We start from the raw sequence: 19,093 nt of genomic DNA on the forward strand, positions 1-19,093 counted from the left end.
TTAGATTCTAAGACTAGTTAGGTTCGTTCATGGTGATAAAAATATTAGATGATTATTCTAATTTATTTTATTGATATAAAAAAAAATACATTGTTATTTTTACTAAGATTATTTTCAATGATCTAGATTTAGAAGAATGATTGTTGCAATGCTGTATGTATACGATATAATAATAATTTTATTGGGAATTTATAAATTAAGCTTTGATTGCTTATTTATCTAATTACTGTGATTGACTTTTTTTCAGTATATTTTTATACTTAAATTTTATATATTAGATATGTACTCATATCTCATGTACTATCTGTTTTGATTTTAAAAAAGCAAACACAATCTTCTAGATTAAAGAAGGAATTAGTGATTTGGGTGGTGGTTTTAGTCAACGATGGGAAAGAGGGACGAACAATGATGGTTTCTCATTGCCGGACAGTGGTGAGGTTAATTTGGGTGGTGGTGAGGAAGAGGGATGACTGTGTAGGCTGGTTCATGATAATATATATATATATACACACACACAATCAGTGGCCAAAAGATTTTCTCCCTGCGTGTTCTTTATAGAGGATGTTGGGGGTATAATTATAGTTATTTTTTAATGTGTTTTTTATATTGAAATATATTAAAATAATAAAAAAAATTTATTTTTTTAATATTATTTTTAAAATTCACACGATTTAAAATATAAAAAAAATTTAATTTTTAACAAAAAAAAATCTTTAGTGAAAAAAGATTTGCATTTATAACAGAAGAGTTGTACAATGCTTATAGTTCAAAGAAATAAACTTATCCTTGCCTCTAAAATTTGAAATCAAAATTTAAAAGGATTAGCTAAATAAGAGAGTTGGTTTTATAAAAAAGAAACAAGAATTATGGTCCCTAAACTTTCATATGTTGATAAATCAAACCCTTAATCAAACATCAATCCCCGCTTTTTTCTATTTTTAATTTTAATCCCTCTAAAAAATTAAATCAAGAACAAACAGGTAAAAATCCGGTATGGGTTCTTGAAACTCTTGACTTGTAAATATGGCTTGTTGACACCGTTTGATTTATAAATATACGCTGCTCGCACTTATATGTGGGTTTTTGATGGCTTCTTCCTCTGTGCCATGCTTTAAAATTTCTATTTATATTATCTTTAAAATAAATTTCATCTTCTTGGAAAAAAAAATCTCATTCTCAATTTTTCTTAACACTCATATGACGTGTATTAACTAAATTAATTGGATCATGTGAGGATAATTCTCACACAATTTAATTTTAAACAGAAACTAAGAAAGAAGCTGAGTAAAGAGTTTTTTCTATCAATTTCATTATTTTTCTCTTAATTTCATCCTTATAATTTTTTACTAGTCAGTTGGGTTATTTTTTAATCAACCAAGTCACTTCAAGATATTTTTCAGATGAATTAATTTTAAACCTAATCTAAACAAAAAGTCAGGTTGAAAGATTTTTTTTTATTAATTTGGCCATTAATATCTCAATTTCACCTTTATGATCTTTTACTAGTCAGTTGGATTAAACCAACCAAGTCAACCAAGTCACTTTGAGACATCTTCCATGTGGTTTAATTTTAAATCTAGTCTAAGCAGAAAGTCAGGTTGAAATTTTTTTTTATCAATTTTACTATTTTTATCTCAACTTTATCCTTATATTTTTTTAATCGGTTGATCGAGTTATTTTTAGATTAGTTAAGTCAACTAGGCCATATTAAAATAACTCCCCATAATTTTTTTAAGCCCCGACTAGATAAGAAGTTAGATTAGAAGGTTTGAAGATTGATCGATTATGTCAAATTTAATAACGATATCAAATAATTTTTTATGATTTGTATATTATTTTATGTTCAATTTTTTTTTAATTAGATCCATAGATTAACATGAACTTATAAATCATTAAAAAAAAGGCAACTAAAATATTATTAATGTTAAATGAATAAATTAGTGCTCTAGTATTATAAACTACTAGGTTAGTCCCCTTTTTTTTTAATCAACAAATGTCCTTTGTTCCCTCGAATACTTAAGAATTTATTTTCCAAAAAAAATATAGTCTTTTTCTCCTTGCTTAATTAACACTTGCAAATACATGTGAAGCGCAATACACGCTTTTATGTCCATGATAGGACACACGCCAATACATGAACCCTAAAAAACAACAATTAGCACCAATACAAGCCATAATTGCCAAAACCAACCCATCTTTATTTGCAGAAATAATTCCACAAAAAAGTTTATGCTTTCAATAATGTTGTTAGTCATGAATTGACCGAGCACATTCGATTCATTAATAATCTAGTCAAAGTATATGTTGACTTAGCATGTTCATTAAATTAATCTAGTCTACATAATAAATCCAAAATTTCTGTATTTTCACTATCCTACTTACACACGATAAATTTCTGTGATTTTTTCCTAATTAACTGTGAGAAGAGAAGTTAACATGTCATGCTAACAAGAGGACACGAGAAAAACAAACAAACAAACAAACAAATAAGATCAAATCTTAAAATAAAGAAAATATCAGATAAATTGGAAAATATGACAAATAATACTAGATCTTGGATTATATATATATAACGAAGAAAAAGAGGTCTTGCCACTAGTGCGGCAGTCCATAAACTAGACTCTTGCGAAATACATTTAAACAATCTAAAACATACCAACCTCTAATATATATTTGCTTTACAACGCGGTGCTCAACTAAAAATATATTAAGAATTCTTGGGTAGAATGGAATATAAGTTTTTTTTCATTAAAGAGATTTTTTACTTTTCTTTTTTAATTCGTTGTATTGCTTACCTTTTACATGGACAATGTGGTAAAAAAATAATAATAAATGCAGAGCACATTTGATTTGATTTGACTAAAAATTACATGGTCAGTGTTAAGATGAATCTCTAATTTGATTTGACTGAAAAATAAATTAGAGGAAATAATGGAATTTCAACCAATAAAGTAAAATTAATGCAGTAATTAAATAGTATGAAAATCTTATATATATTGGACTCTAATGTTAGTGTGTAATAAGCACGCGAATATTACACCATCAGTCTACCAAAGCTAGTCCACCTCAGCTTTACCAAAATGAAGTCTGTAAATGCTTTCAATTATTTCTCTTGCTGAATTGACCTAGCACATTCAATTCATCAATGGTCGAGTCAATGAATGTGCTGAACTAGCATGATGGTCTTTATTGTGATTTTTAATAATTATAGCATATAGATAAAAGAAGAAGAAAAAAAACAAGAAAGAAATAATTTTCAAGGAGGAGATGAATATTTTTAGTATCTAATGTGATTTTTTATTTTATTGTCTTTCTTTCTTTTATGTTGTAAATATTAATGTTAATTACTCACTTCAGTATGATAGAATTTTTCTTTAATAAATTTGATCCGTGAGACTAATTTATGTAACCAAATAATCTTTTAGTTTTGTTAGAATACAAAATCTCTGTCTTTTTTTTGGAAAGAATTAGAGATCATTTTGAAAAAAAAAACATTCTACTTGTGTTTTATCCAATTTCACTAAATATATTGTAATTCTTTTACAATAAGATTAATTTTCCATTATGATGATATTTCAAATGAACTTGATAATTGGTGATAAAAGATCTAACAATTACAAAATAAATTTTTTTAAGGATTTAAGAACTTTTCAATAATACACCCAGTGATTTTCAATAAAAAATTGTAATAAATAAATAAATAAGACTTTAAATTCTAAAAATAAAAGTGTTCATTCTTATTTATGTATGATAAATGCTCTAAGAATAAGAGTAACAGTACTTAGTAAATAAAATCTCTAAACCTTTTACTTAGTAGTTCAAAAGATATATATAGCTTTTGAACTTTGTCATATTGTTTGAATGGAGGTGTTGAAGCATCATCTTCTCCTGGCATCATTAAATAGAGATAAATATCTCGTACACAACCTTACACAACCTTACTGATGGATGCTTACACAACATTAATAAGGGATGTATATCCCTTACACAATATTAATGTTGATGGCAATAAGGTAGGTCCTTAGAAGATTTTTATGTATTTAAAGGTGTAGAGAGATAATCATTTCTTTACTTTTAACATTTTATATTAAAAGATATAAGAATAAACAAATAAATCATTATAACCCAACATGAGACCTAAAAATAATGTCAACTCTATATATATTTAGGACTGGAATGATTCTAAACCCAATGATAATGGGTCTTGGCATCTTGTAAAATCCATATACACTTAGGCTCAGCACATAGTCGACCAAAAAACAGGTGGATCTGGCATTTTGGCAAAACCACTTGCATTTGGGCTTGGTGTGTAACTGAACTCAATAATGTTGAGTCTGAAACCTTGTCACACCCAAATATACTTGGATTTAGCTCGTAGTTGAACCCAATGCAATTAGATTTGGTATTTTACCAGACTCTCATGCACTTGGACTCAATATGTAGCAGGATGCAAGGATGTTGAGTTTATCATCTTTCCATACCCACATATACTTGGACTTTGCTCATATCTAAACTCAAGGAAGCTGGGTCTAATATTTTCTCATACACATACACTTGAACTCAACACATAGCTAAACCTAATTACATTTGATCTGCAATATTTTTAGATTCATATATACTTGGGCTCAACTTATAACTGAAACCAACGACATTGAGTTTGGAATTTTGCCATATTTACATGCACTTTGGCTCAACATGCAGTTGAATATAAGAATATTTAGGTTTGACACTTTGCTAGATCCACATACACTTAGGCTAAACACGTAGTTAAACCCAAAAAGATTGGTGGTGCCCTTTAGATTATATATTCATATTCTTCTATATTTTGATGATAACAATTAACTAAAAAATAGACTAATATTATCTTGTTGAGAATAAATTTAAACATGTTTATTCGAAGAACATATCAACAAGCCAAATGAAAATAAGTCTAAGAAGTAAAGCAAATGAAGACTAAAAATTAAGTGTTCATTTTAGTGTTTATGTAAATTTTAATATCATACTTGATAACACTAATTAAAATAAATGCACACACTTCACTTTACGATAAAACGATTCTAAGAAGTCAACAGGTTTAAAATCGCCAAAACTGAAATTTTGCATTAATCAGTCAATTATTTGGTGATACGAGATGAATCAGTTGACCACTTCTTCATCATGGATAAGCACTTAGGAATTGACAAGAACTAATTGATCAATTGACTTGATCAATTTGAACTAGTCAACCATTTTAGCTATTAGCGAGATATTAATGGTTAGAATCAGCTAATTTCTTTTGTAAACTTATAAATAGCTCTCATTCTTGTAAAAATAAAAGATAATTCTAGACATGCAATATATAAAGACTACTTTAAAAGCAAGACTAGCTAGAAATCATTAATCTTGACATACTCTAAAATTTTGCTAAATTGAACCTTCATATTCTAATACAAGAGTATAAATTATCACACTCATTGCACTTAAATATTTTTATATTTTCTCATATCATAGTTTTCAATTGTATTATCCACTCTTTGAGAGATTATTATTACATTTTAAACAATTGTAAACCTTCAAGAATTTCAGTGAAAAACTCTTAATCATTAGTAAGATGCATCACCAAAGTGAAAAAATTTTAAGAGAATATTTCCTCACGTGGTGAAAAGGGAGTTAGTGAGGACTCATCAAGGATATAGTAATCTTTAGCTTGTATTACTTAAGAATATAATACTCAAGACCAATTATGATGCTTGAGGTATTGATACAACCTTTCTATACCACGTTAAAAACTAAGTTTGCAACTTCTATCTCTTTACTCTTTACTTTACATAATTTAATTATATTGTTAGTTAATTATATTAATTGAATTAATTTCAATATTTGTTATTATTAGTGAAACTTTTAATTCACCCCCTTGGATGTACTGTTGCCTTAATTATAAAATAATAGTTATGTATAACATCTTGCCATACTTATACATGTTTAAAGTCAACATGTAGCTGAATCTAAAAAAGATTGAGTTTGATATCTTGCCAGACTGATATATATTTAGACTCAGTGTATAACTGAACTCATGAATATTTGATTTTATTTCTTGCTAGACTCGCATAATGCATTTGAGCTTAGCATATATTTAAACCTAAAAAGGTTGAATCTAGCATTTCGTCAAACCCAACGTATACTTAGAATCAACATATAGTTAAATACAAAAATATTAGGAGTAAAAGAAAGTCACATCTTTGTTATCTAGACCTAGCGTTATGCCAAATCTAGATGCATTATGTTATTATCTTGCTTTGAGCTTTCTAATCATGGATTTTTTAAGCCGACATATCAACTTAATATTGATATAACAAAGTAGCTAAGTTCTGCAGCTAAATCGTTCTAGTCAATGGACTTCGTTTTAAGAATAAATTCATGAAAACGATTTATCAATTTTAAGAGTTCATACCAGCATCATGAAAGGTTGAAGTTCTAAAAGTCATTTACTCGTCCTTTGATTTGGAAAGTAAACACCGTGTTGTTATCCTCTCTTTTTTTTCCTTATATGTATAAAAAAAATCAATAGAACAAGGGATGAAAAAAAAGGGGTGCAAAATCATCAAATCCAGCAGCCGTTAAGAGTAATTACTCGTATTCGTTCGAGTTTTGAATGCCCTGTCGTGGAAGGAAAGATTGAACAGGACGAGCAATGTCAAACTTCCAAATTTCAATTGTCAACGCAGCTTTTTCAATAAAATGCGGCTCAGCTTATCCATTACCCATAAAAAAAAACTAAGATGATATTAATAATTATTTATTGAGCACCATTAAATTTTATATCGAGAACCCCACAAAGGGCATATCCTTTTAATATGAAAATCTTATGAAATTTTACAGATTAATTGTAATTGAATATTCCAAATGGCATTTCAACATATCCTTTTATTATGAAAATCTTAAGAAATTTTACAGATTAAATATTGTAATTGAATATTCCAAATGGCATTTCATAAAAAATTAAATTAATTTTTTATATTATTAGATTATTTTGATATGTTAATGTCAAAAATAATTTTTAAAAAATAAAAATAAATATTATTTTGATATATTTTTCAACAAAAATTATATTAAAAAGCAACCACTATTAAAATTCTCTAAATCAACTTAAAATATTAAATATTAAACTTTTTATAAAATTTCTTCATGATAGCTACTGCCAATTGCCAGCTCTTCAACATTACATTCTTGCTGAATTTATTTAACTAGATTAGCACTTTGCTGGTGGAGGATTTGGTCAAAAGAATCATATAAAAAAAGGGGGCAAATATTTTAAAAAAAATTAACCAACTTAGACTGATTCATAAAAAAAAAATTAATTAAAAAACACTCTTTAATATGTTAATTTTCTTCCAAATTAATGGCCGCAATAGCATCAACGCCAATTACTTTTATTTTTGTTTTTCTGTGTCCAAGAAATTTATAAAAAATAGATATAGATTCAATAACTTATTATTTCCGTGACATGCTTTACCTATCTTATAGATTAAGGTATGATTACGGACCGGGTAGTGATTAAAAGGTCTCAAGAAATTGGATTAATGGTTGAGAGATTCAACTAATCGTGGCACACAATTAACTAATAATTTATATATTAATTATCCCTGTTTTTCTTCTAATTTTGAGAATCGGTACATAAATATTAATTCAACCGTATGATACTGAACAAGCAGAAGCCCTCCAAAACCACCAGAAAATTAACCAATAAATCAAGACAATTGCAGAGCCTTTATTTGAGATGTAAATGCAATGCAACATGATCGATGGCGTTTTCTTGGGACAAATTATTGTCCAAGAAATGTCAAACTTCCAAATTTCCATAGCCAACTCAGCTTTTCCAATAAAATGCGGTTCACCTGGTGATGCCCACTAGACTTACGTGGAACATGACAAGTTACAAGCTTTCACGCGCACTCTTAGTTAATTTTAGGAGTTTTAAAATTAATAATTATATAAATTTTTAATAATTTTTAAATTTATAAAACTCAAAATAATAATTTTTAAAAAATAAATCTACTAATTAAACTGCACATCTCAAGATTTAAGATTATATGTTCAAGATCCCTCAAATAAGAAACTTATTTATTTACATTGTAATTAATTTTGATAAATTAATAATTTTAATTATGCAGTATTTTTATTCTATCCTAATTTAAATTTAAAGTTTAGATAATATCCTAATTAACTAGTTAATGAATTTTAATAATTTTAAATTTATTAATTTATAGAGATTTAACTGTAATACAAAATTTCACTTAATGTATTGGTTGATGATAGCCAACCGTGCATCTAATATTAAACAAGTTGGATGAGATTTTCATCTCTCAAATTAGCTAATTGATACATAATTTTACTAATTAATGTATTGATTATTTCCTCCTCTTTAATTTTTTTATGCAACTATAGTAAGGTTTGGGAACGCGGTGCAAACCGCGTTCCCAAAAAATTTATTTTTTTTTAATTTTTTGTTAAAATTTAATATGTTTTGGATCGTTTTATATGTTAATACTAAAAATAATTTTTAAAAAATAAAAAAATATTATTGACATAAATTTCAACACGAAAAGTTATTTGAAAAGAAATCACAACCACACTATTAAACAGACTCTAAATAACAAAGAACAATTTTGTCTTATGTTATATAAAACCTTCTTTTGGTAACGCGGTTAATTCAAATTATTTTTTAAATCAAGTGTTTTTAATTTTTTTTAATATTAAAAACTTATAAAATAATTTTTAAAATATTTTATAAAAATATCCAACACTGTATTATGCATCAAACACAGGGAAAAAGAAAAAGGATAGCGAAGATTAGGGTGGAAGAAGAAGTCATCCAAAACGCACATAAAACCAATAACTCAAGAGTACTCGTTTATTTGTGGTTAGAGAAGGCAATAAGGAAGTCGCTGTCAATTACAGAGGGCGTAGAGTAGAAAGTTTCTAATTCCATGTTATGTAATGGCCAATTAGACGCTCTTTGTTTTGAATTGACCTTGTCCATTAATTCAAGTCATATTATCAATTTCATCGACTCGCATTATTTTATTCTCCTAATTTAAATTCATGTAAGCATTGATAATTCCGCAATTTATAATTTTTTAGTAATGTCTTCTCCTACTTGTCCTAAAAAAAAGTAAATAAGTTGTCACCGTTAAACGGATAAAAAACGATTAAGATAGAAGCATGTCTTCTCCTAGCTACTTGTCCTATAATAAATTAAAGAGAGTGCTATTTATTAAAAAAAACACAACACAACAAAAATAAAACTGAGATTTTTAAAATAATTTTATATTAATTATTTAATATATATATATATATAGAGTTAAAATAAAACTATTATGAGAGTCTTAATAAAAACTTTAAGGTTTTGAATTTAGATAATTTCTTAATATAGGAAAATAGCTTTAATTAATAAAGTCAATTAATTTTATATATATATATATATATAAATATATATAAAATTAGTTCAAATCTTGTTATCTTTTTCTTTATATATATATATATATATATATATATATATATTCTATCTTTACGCGTATCCCTAACATATATACATGTATGAAAGTCAATTAAACCTCGTACAAAAACTTGATGAAAGCGCAGTACTCGTTGTCAGCACATAGTTTCCATGGTCATGCTCGATTTCTATATAAAGGTCTCATGCCTCTCTTTGTAAGCAAATCACCTAGCTATCGGTTCCCATTCTCGTTTACGTACAGAGAAGACAAACATGGCCGCGTTATTCATTCTCATTCTTGGCTTGTTGGCTAGTAATGCTATAGCCACTACCACACCAAACCATAAGATTCATTCTCTTAATCGTCATAGTTTTCCTCCAGGTTTCATTTTTGGGTCTGCATCTGCAGCTTACCAGGTCATTCTTAAGCATTACTTTTCCATCATCTAGTGATTTTACCATGTTTATGATGCATGGGTTTTTTTTTTTCCAACACACCACTTTACCCTAAAAAGACATAACTTTTTTTTCCTGTTGGACTGACTAAAATCTTGATTCTATTTTCAAAGTGATGATTCTATTCTGGGTGTTTCTTAAACTTGGTATTTTTCTTGTGTTGTTACTGTTTATATAAATATTTAAATGTATATTTGATATCATGAGGCGGCATTTATGTTTGTTTTTTTGGCGCTCAATTAATATCTCCTTTATAACAAAATAAAAAAATAAATTTCGACGTTAAACCCTATCATGTTGTACATTTTCTCAGTACGAGGGTGCAGCTTTCGAAGATGACAAAGGACCAAGTATTTGGGACACATTTACACATAATTTTCCAGGTTTCTTTTTCTTGTCATAATGTTTTATATAGAGTTTTTCCTTAATTTTGTTTGTGGGATAAACATTAAGATCAACTTATGTAATGCTTTCTTATCTTTCTTCATTTTCGTTAATATGTAATGCATTATTTATTCTAATTGATTGATTCTTTTGGATATGGTGCACGCATTGGTGTTGATATGATCGCACCCTATAGTGCATTAATTATTAACCCTACTGTTTTGCAGCAATTGATCAGATAATTCGTCGTCCATCACTCTTTAACAAGTAATACTATATAAAAAATAAAAATAAAAACAAGTGGTTTGCTTCCCTACCCATGGCAAAATTGCAAGATCCCCGCTACACACGCACGCACACAAAATGACAACTGAGCACAAGTCCCTTTCTCTCTACCTTTTTCTTTATTCAGCCCTGGTGGACGTGGTTCTGTTGTTCTTCTATCTTATCGATGAGCTTAACATTAGATACACAGAGCAAAAATCCTAGGGGAGTTAAATGCTAAACGCATCGAATGTGCCTAAGGGCTACATCTTGACGAACCCTTGCTCGTTGAGTTGTGATATTGGGAGTGAATATTTTGTTTTTTATATATATGTGCAAAAATATTAATTGAGAAATATGTGCATGGTGAAATGCAGATAAGATAAGCGATCATAGCAATGGAGATGTGGCTCTTGATCAATACCACCGTTACAAGGTAATTAATCATGATGAGAGATAGGAAAACGAAGATTATTAAACAGGGTTTTCTAGTATGAATTATGAGTCTCGGGTTAATGTTCCACATTTAACCATGTCCATAATATTTCTCTGTAATAAGAACTCAAATACAACTTTGAAAAGGAAAGAAAGAAATTGTTAGGAACATTGAAAATCACAATCAGTCAAAAATAACTATTTTGTAGTGATATATATGACGGTATTGGTTTTATTTATTTATCTATTTTCCAATATATATATATATATTGAATGTCACAGGAGGATGTCAAGATCATGAAAGACTTGGGCTTTGATTCCTACAGATTTTCAATCTCATGGCCAAGAATATTGCCAAGTAAGATGATTCAATTAATTAGATCTGCGTATCACTTGCATCCATCTGTTACTGCCATCATTTTTCGCAGTAAATTTTAAAACTCAAATGGTTATGCTCTAACATGGAACCTTTTGTTCTTAATCACTAAATACTTTCAGAAGGGAAGCTAAGTGGGGGCGTGAATAAGCAAGGAATCAAATACTACAACAACCTCATTAATGAGCTCCTAGCAAATGGTATTATGGCTAGGATTCAATCTTGTAATAATTATTTCCATCATCTAAGTTGATTATACCATGTGGACAAGTGAATTCATTTTGATCCTTGCTATAATGTTCAGGCTTGAAACCCTTTGTAACTCTCTTCCACTGGGATACTCCTCAAGCCTTAGATGATGGGTATAGCAGTTTCCTAAGTCCTGAGATTGTGTAAGTTCTAACATGATTAGTTTTCTTCATTAGATTTGAGTTATTTCTCCATGATATTGTGATTAACCAAAACCTATAATTACAGGAAAGACTTTGCGGACTACGCAGATATTTGTTTTAGAGAGTTTGGAGATAGAGTTAAGCATTGGATCACAATAAATGAACCAAATATTTTTAGTCAAGGTGCCTATGCGAAAGGAAATGCACCAAATCGATGTTCGGCTTGGCAAGAGTTAAATTGTACAGCCGGAGACTCATCAACAGAGCCCTATTTGGCGGGACACAATCTGATTAAATCTCATGCTGCTGCTGTAAAATTATACAAGACAAATTATCAGGTATAACTTTCAAAATCCTACGCAGCTATATACATATAATTGCCTTAAGAGGCATATTTGACATTAAGGGAAACCTTTTTTTACTTCTTTATGCAAATCATAACTTAAGGGTAAAAAAAAACAGTGTAATTAGGTATGTGTTGAGAGGCATTGAAAATGGAATTTTTGTCTCTTAATGACGTGCACTCATGGCCGCATATAGTGTAGCTTTGATGGGGCCATCCCCCCAAGCAAAAGAATTCAGAAATGCAATATTAGTCCCTAAAGTTTAGCTTTTTTTCCCTCTTCAAAGTGGTATGACATTCCTTCTTGCCCCTCTAAGAAATGTATCAATCCTCTAACCTCATGGTAAACTTGAATTATAAACCCTAAAGATCAAACAATATCTTCACAAAAATGGTCTCAAGCACGACAAGTTATCGAATGTTTCGTTCTTGCAGGAAACTCAAAAGGGCATAATAGGGATCACAGTAGCATCGCATTGGTTTGAGCCATATTCTGCTTCTATACAAGACCTAGATGCTGCAAAACGATCTCTAGATTTCTTGTATGGATGGTATGTGTTGCAGGTGTTGGAATTTATTTATTATTATATTGATTTAAATGAAATGACAACAAATTGTAGAATCATATTTTGTTGTGACTTTGCAGGTTCATGGATCCAGTAGTTTATGGCGATTATCCACGCTCAATGAGGTCTATTGTCGGAAGACGATTGCCCAAATTCACGAAGGAGGAATCCGAGTCAATAAAGGGATCATTTGATTTCATTGGATTGAATTACTATACTGCTTTCTATTCGGCCCTGTTGCCTGCAGCTAATATTACACATCCAAGCTACTTGACAGATAGTCTTGCCACCACTAGGAGTAAGCACGCCTTGAAAAAAATTCAAAGATAATCGAGGATTAATTTGTTGATTATCTCATTGGTCCAACGTTAACCCTTTTTTTTTTCCTGTCCTTTTGTGCATATAGGTGACCGTAATGGGGTTCTCATTGGTCCACAGGTGTGTATAATCAACTTAATAAAAAAATATTTTTTTATTTTTTATGATTTATAAGTAGGTGGGGGTGTTTAATTATAATTAAGGCTTGGGTTATCACAACTAATTACCATTACTGGTTAGGTATATATATATATATCAAGTAGTAGACCTGGTCTTAAGGATGCCTCGGGACCTAAGATGTGACTTGCTCTTCTGTTATTCATAGCTGACTCAAGATAAAATTTAGATTACAAGTCAGTTAGTGGTCAGGTTATGACCAAATCACCGAGTTAGTCAATTGTTTTTTTTAATATATATGCAATCCGACCTAGTTTAAACTATAAATCAATGGAATCACATATTTCTTCCATTCGACAAACCATAACAGGAAAAAAAAAGAGTAGGAGGAGGAGTATAGAACTTATTCACTGAATTCACAACTTATTAATTTCATAATTTTTTAATTTAAAAAAAATGCAGACAGGATCACCTTGGCTCCATGTTTATCCGAAGGGGATTCAGAAGCTTTTGCTTTACACCAAGAAGAAATACAAAGATCCAGTTATTTACATCACTGAGAATGGTAATTAAGGGACTTCTATTATCATAATTAACTACGTGATTTACCATTCCATTTTTTTCTAAAAGCCCATTAAATATTTGACATGAAATAAATCCCCTTGTTTAGGCGTAAGTGAGGTAAATAATGCCAATTTAACGCTTAAGCAAGCCCTTCATGACACCATGAGGATCGATTACTGCAATCGCCATCTCTCTTTCTTGAAATTAGCAATCGAGTAAGTACTTCTTAATTGATATTTGTTCCTAGCTCATAATTAACATTAAGATATTAATTCTTTGATGTTATGTTTTAATTTTGATAAATATTTTTTTTTTAATTTGTCTTTGATAGGGCGGGTGTCAGGGTGAGGGGATACTTTGCATGGTCACTCTTGGATAACTTTGAATGGAAATCAGGCTACACAGTTAGATTTGGGATCGTGTATATTGATTATAAAGATGGATTAAAGAGATATCCAAAACTCTCAGCTCGTTGGTTTAAAAACTTTCTCAAGAAATAAGGAGACACGATCCATTGATCTTATTTTATTTTTTCAGAATAAGCCATAAAATTGTATGTTGGAGAGGACAAAACAGAAGCCTTGGTTTCTGGTTTTCCTTTTCCTTTTCCTTTTTTTCTCCCTTTTAATTTCCCTATTATTTCTCTGCCCACAATAAGAATTGTTGGCAGAGCTCTACTGCTTGTACACTGTATTCTTTTCACTACATCAAATAAATGGCAACATCATTCAATAAATAGTGTATTCATTTTATTGGAGAGTTAATATATATAAACTTTAATTGATGAAGTTTTGAATTGAGATGTTTTTTTAATATGTTAGTAGTGTTAGGTGAAATTTCAAGATATGATTTATATTATTATTTAATATACCCTCTTAAATATAATTAATTTGGTGTTAAAAAACTTGCATAGATAGATATTATTTTGTGTTATTAATTAATTTTAATTAAAAAAATAAATAAAAGTGATGGTTTTTAAATTCATGATTTTTTGGTCTATAAAACTCTTGTATTATATCAAATAATTATCTTAATATAAATACTTAAGCTTTTAATAAAGGTTTTAATATATAATTTATATTATTTTTAAGTAATTAAGGTTTTAATAATTAAATTAATGGTTATAAATTTGAATCCTATAATTTTTATTTTTTTCTAATTAAAAAGGAGTAAATTATACCCAGGATAATGATGATTTTCCTCGCATTAAGATTTAGGTTAAAATGATTTATTTACATCTCAGGAAAGTCAACTGCAACAATTATAATACCTATGACCTTTAGAATTTTCTATATTCAATGAATAAGATATGATTTAGTGGATAAAGAAAAGCTACAATCTCTGTACCGAGCTTGGGCCCTGGAAGCTCATAAACCAAAAGAGAAGAAAACTAGGAAGGTTTCTCTCTCGTCTCTTTCACCTAACCAGTAAGCCATACACACAAGGGAAAGCCTTCGAACACCCGTAAGCCATCCTCTGATTTATTTTTAATTTTATATTATTTATTTATGTATGATTGATGGTTTTAATCAAAAAACATCCTTTTATTACCTTGTTGTCAATTGTTTTTTTTCATTGAAAATATTTACATGGTAAAAAAAAATAAAACTGGTAAGATTGAGGATGGATCCAATGGAGATGCGGCCATTGATTCATGTCGTCGTTACAAGGTACGTAATAATGATAATTTGGGAAATGGAAAATAAAGAATAGAAATCTGGTTTCTAGGTTACTAAATTAAATTTATTTTTAATTTCGAAACAATTCAGTATACATAAATAATATATTAATCACCACTCGTGTTCATGTTTTTTAAGCTGCTATTAAATAAAAAATCAAAGCACAATATTGATACGGGAAGATGTTGGGATTATGAAAAATATGAGCTTCGATGCAAAAATTCTCAAAACATAAAAAAAAAAAGGAGAAAAATTCTCATAATTTGGCTAACCCTGTTCTTTAGAACGCAATGCAAAACAGGGACTTCGTCGCTGTGTTTTGCAGGGAAGGTTGAGAGGTAGGCGGTGGTGGTTATGGGTAAAGGCTGTGTTTTGCAGGGAAGGTTGAGAGTGTTGGGAATTTCGACCGGTGATGTTCTGGATTGGAAACGAAGAGAGGTCGGGTCAATTGGGTTAGATGATGGGTTGATTGCTGGGATTTGTGGTGTTTCGGTCATCTGTACGTCTTCCCTCTTCTGTCTAGTAAAAATTTTTCCTCTTTTGTATGCTAGGATTTGTTTTTATAATACAAGAGTCCAAAGAAACATGAAAATTTAATCTTTATCTCTTTTGAAATTTAAATTTGAAAAAACAAATAATATAATAAAATTTATCTTGAAGATCTGATTTTGCTGGAGTTTACAAAATCTAACCATATACTTTAGTTCTTAATTTTTTCAACAATTGACAAATCACGTTAATAAGTATAAAGTATATAGATGTTTTTATTTTGTTTACATTATGCTTTTAATGTGTTTTAAACTTATTTGAGCTCATTGAAAATAATGTTATAAGTTTGGTATGCCTAGAATGCTTGATGAATTAATTGCTAAAAGATAATAAATTATATATTTTATATTTCAGACCTTAAATTAATTAAAGTTAAACTATATATATTCATCTTTAGATAAAGGTATTAGGTGTAAAAGTCTTATCTCTTATCACACTTGAAAATTAACCCAAAATCCTATTAACATTAAAATTTAATCTTTATCTCTTTTAAAATTTGAATTTGAAAAGAAAAGAATCTAATAAAATTTATCTTCATGATGTAATTTTTCTAGACTTTAAAAACTATAATTATATGCTTGTCAAGTAACCATCTCAACCAAATAACTTAAATTGTTATGTAAAAATTTTATATATGATTTATATTATTCTCTAACACATCCTTCAAGTTAAAGCTTTTTAGGTTTGAAACTTACACAGTCTTATATTACCTTATACTTGATTTTTTATTGAATAAATAATAATGATGAAATTTGAATTCGTAACCATTTAATCATCAAAATTCTGATACCATGTCAAGTAATTATCTTAACTTAATAGTTTAAGCTATTTGATAAAACCTTAATATATAATTTATATTATTTTTTAATTAATTATTCATTCACCAATTGACAAATCTCGTCAGTGATCAAAAATATTTTCTAAATTTTTAATTTTTAATTTAACCCATAAAAAATTAAATCAAAATAAAATGGGGGGTGTTATAACAACATGCATAAAACCCTTTATTACTAAATTATTATAAGATCAATATGGACAAGTTGTGTAATTAACTCAATTCTCTTGAGAATTCCTACATTTTTGGATAAAAGTTTTGCCATAACTAAATTGAAATGACTTTCAAAACTGTTATAATTTAATTTTTGACTCCTTTTATTTTATTAAAAAAATATATAAAATGATAAAAATGAAGAATAAATTGAGATTTAATTAAAATTTAGATTAATTTTAATAGCCAAGTCAAGATTTAATTGAATTAATATCAAGATTTGGGGCTGATTTGGGTTAAAATTATAAGAAATTAAAGTTGAAGGATCATTTTGTAAATTTCCCTAAAATACAGGGTTTTAATTATAATTTACCAAGCGGCTTGATTACAAAACTTCCAAACATTCAAGGACCAAAATGAAAATGGCCATTAACATTTCATCTACTCCATCCCGATTCAACAGAAACGGCAGAGAATGTGGTAATGTCTTTTGCCCACGATGTGCCATTACTAGATGCTATCCCAGCGGCTGCGTGATCACTCTAGGAGGTGCAAGGGCGTTATCTTGCCAAAAAATATCGAGCACAGCAGATGAACAAGGGGAGGAGTGAACCGGCAGGAGAGAGAGAGAAGCAAACAAAACAGAAACAAGCGAAGAATAACCAGAGAAAAAGTCAACGTACCCCAGCTTCGCCTTCGTCTTCAACGCACAAATTCACAGACGAGCAGGGGCGGAACTAGGGGGTGGCAAGCAGGGGCCCGGGCCCCTGCAAAACATTTTAAAATCTTTTATTATTTAATATTTTTAATTTAAATAAATAAACTTTTTAATAATATATATATTATTACATTAGTTTTGGCCTCCCCTAACGAATGAATCTAGCTCCGCCCCTGCAGACGAGGGGGGGAAAAGGGCAGAAACAGATGGGGGAAGAACGAATAACACTAAAGGAAAGAAAGGGAGAATGAAACAGAAGGGGAGAGGAAATCTGGGCCAGCCACTACACCTTCATCATTGTCTTCTTCCAGACCAGTGCCAGTCGCGACTCCGGTTGCACCAATTCCCCCCCTTCCCCTGAACAGACGGACTCAAAGGAAAACGGGGGGGGGGGGGGGGGGGGGGCGAGGAAGAGAGTCAAGAGAACAGGAGAAAAAGAACTGACAGAGAGAATGTAGAAAGATAGAGGACGCACGAAGAGAGAAAACCAGAGGCAGAGTGAAACAGAGGAGAGGGACGGTTGAAGTCCTGCATAACTCCAGCAGCCAAGAAAATAAAAAAGCAAGAACCAGAGGAGTAGACGAAAAGCAGAAACAAAGGGGAGTAACACGGGCCAGTCATCATTTTCACCTCTGACAACACCTGAACCAGGTAAGTCTTTTGTTCTCTCATTTGCATTATAATTCACAGCTATAGTAGCTGTGAATTATAATTCGCTTGCTACTGTAGCAAGTGAATTATAATTCACCTGATTCTTGTTTACGCAGCAGGCGTGTGTGATGGACGCCTGCTACCCAGCCGGGTTACTGGTTTAGGCCAGTAATCAGGCTAAACCAGCTAGGTTTAACCCAGTTTTTATGGGTTGGATCAAACTCAATCCTTCAAAAAAATATATGCATTCTTAAAAATAAATTTATTTTTATTAATTTATTTATTGATCCCAAAGTTAGGAATAAAAAATATTAATTTAAATTAATTTTGTTTTATTTAGCTACATAAAAAATAATAAAATATATATATACATAAAAATAAATTTATTTTTATTGATTTCAAAGTTAAAAATAAAAAATATTAATTTAAATTTATTTTATTTTATTTAGCTACATAAAAAAAATATGTATATATAAAAATAAATTTAGTTTATTTGTATAGCTACGTAATATTTATTAATGCTAGATTTAGAAGTATTCATAATTAAATATTTACTAACATTAAAATCAAGAATATTACATCATATCATAAACTAATAAAATATTAGTAATTTATAACAAAAATAATAATACAATTTATCTTAAATCGGACATTTAAAGGATAATAATATTTTTTATTTTATATAATCAATCTTATATTATATAATTTTTATTGATAATTAGGATTTTTAATGATAATAATAATACTAAATGATATCTTTTTAATTAAAATTATTTATTATTAAAAAATAAAATGTTAAAAATTTATTCTTTTCACTG

General features: G+C 29.3%; 1 protein-coding gene across 1 annotated transcript; it reads left to right on the top strand.

The window, feature by feature from the left end:
• Positions 1–9,770: 9,770 nt before the first annotated feature.
• LOC105126169 (beta-glucosidase 12-like) lies at positions 9,771–14,190 on the top strand. Its single transcript, XM_011026945.1, has 13 exons — positions 9,771–9,892; positions 10,245–10,314; positions 10,957–11,015; positions 11,297–11,372; positions 11,513–11,590; positions 11,695–11,782; positions 11,868–12,120; positions 12,561–12,676; positions 12,772–12,989; positions 13,098–13,129; positions 13,589–13,691; positions 13,797–13,905; positions 14,022–14,190. The coding sequence occupies exons 4-13, from the start codon at positions 11,312–11,314 to the stop codon at positions 14,188–14,190; spliced, it is 1,227 nt and encodes a 408-aa protein (XP_011025247.1). The 5' UTR covers positions 9,771–9,892; positions 10,245–10,314; positions 10,957–11,015; positions 11,297–11,311.
• The last annotated feature ends 4,903 nt before the right edge of the window (positions 14,191–19,093 follow it).

The sequence above is a fragment of the Populus euphratica genome, unplaced genomic scaffold (genome assembly GCF_000495115.2).
Source record: "Populus euphratica unplaced genomic scaffold, PopEup_1.0 scaffold75.1, whole genome shotgun sequence".
In the NCBI taxonomy this organism is placed as follows: Eukaryota; Viridiplantae; Streptophyta; class Magnoliopsida; order Malpighiales; family Salicaceae; genus Populus; species Populus euphratica.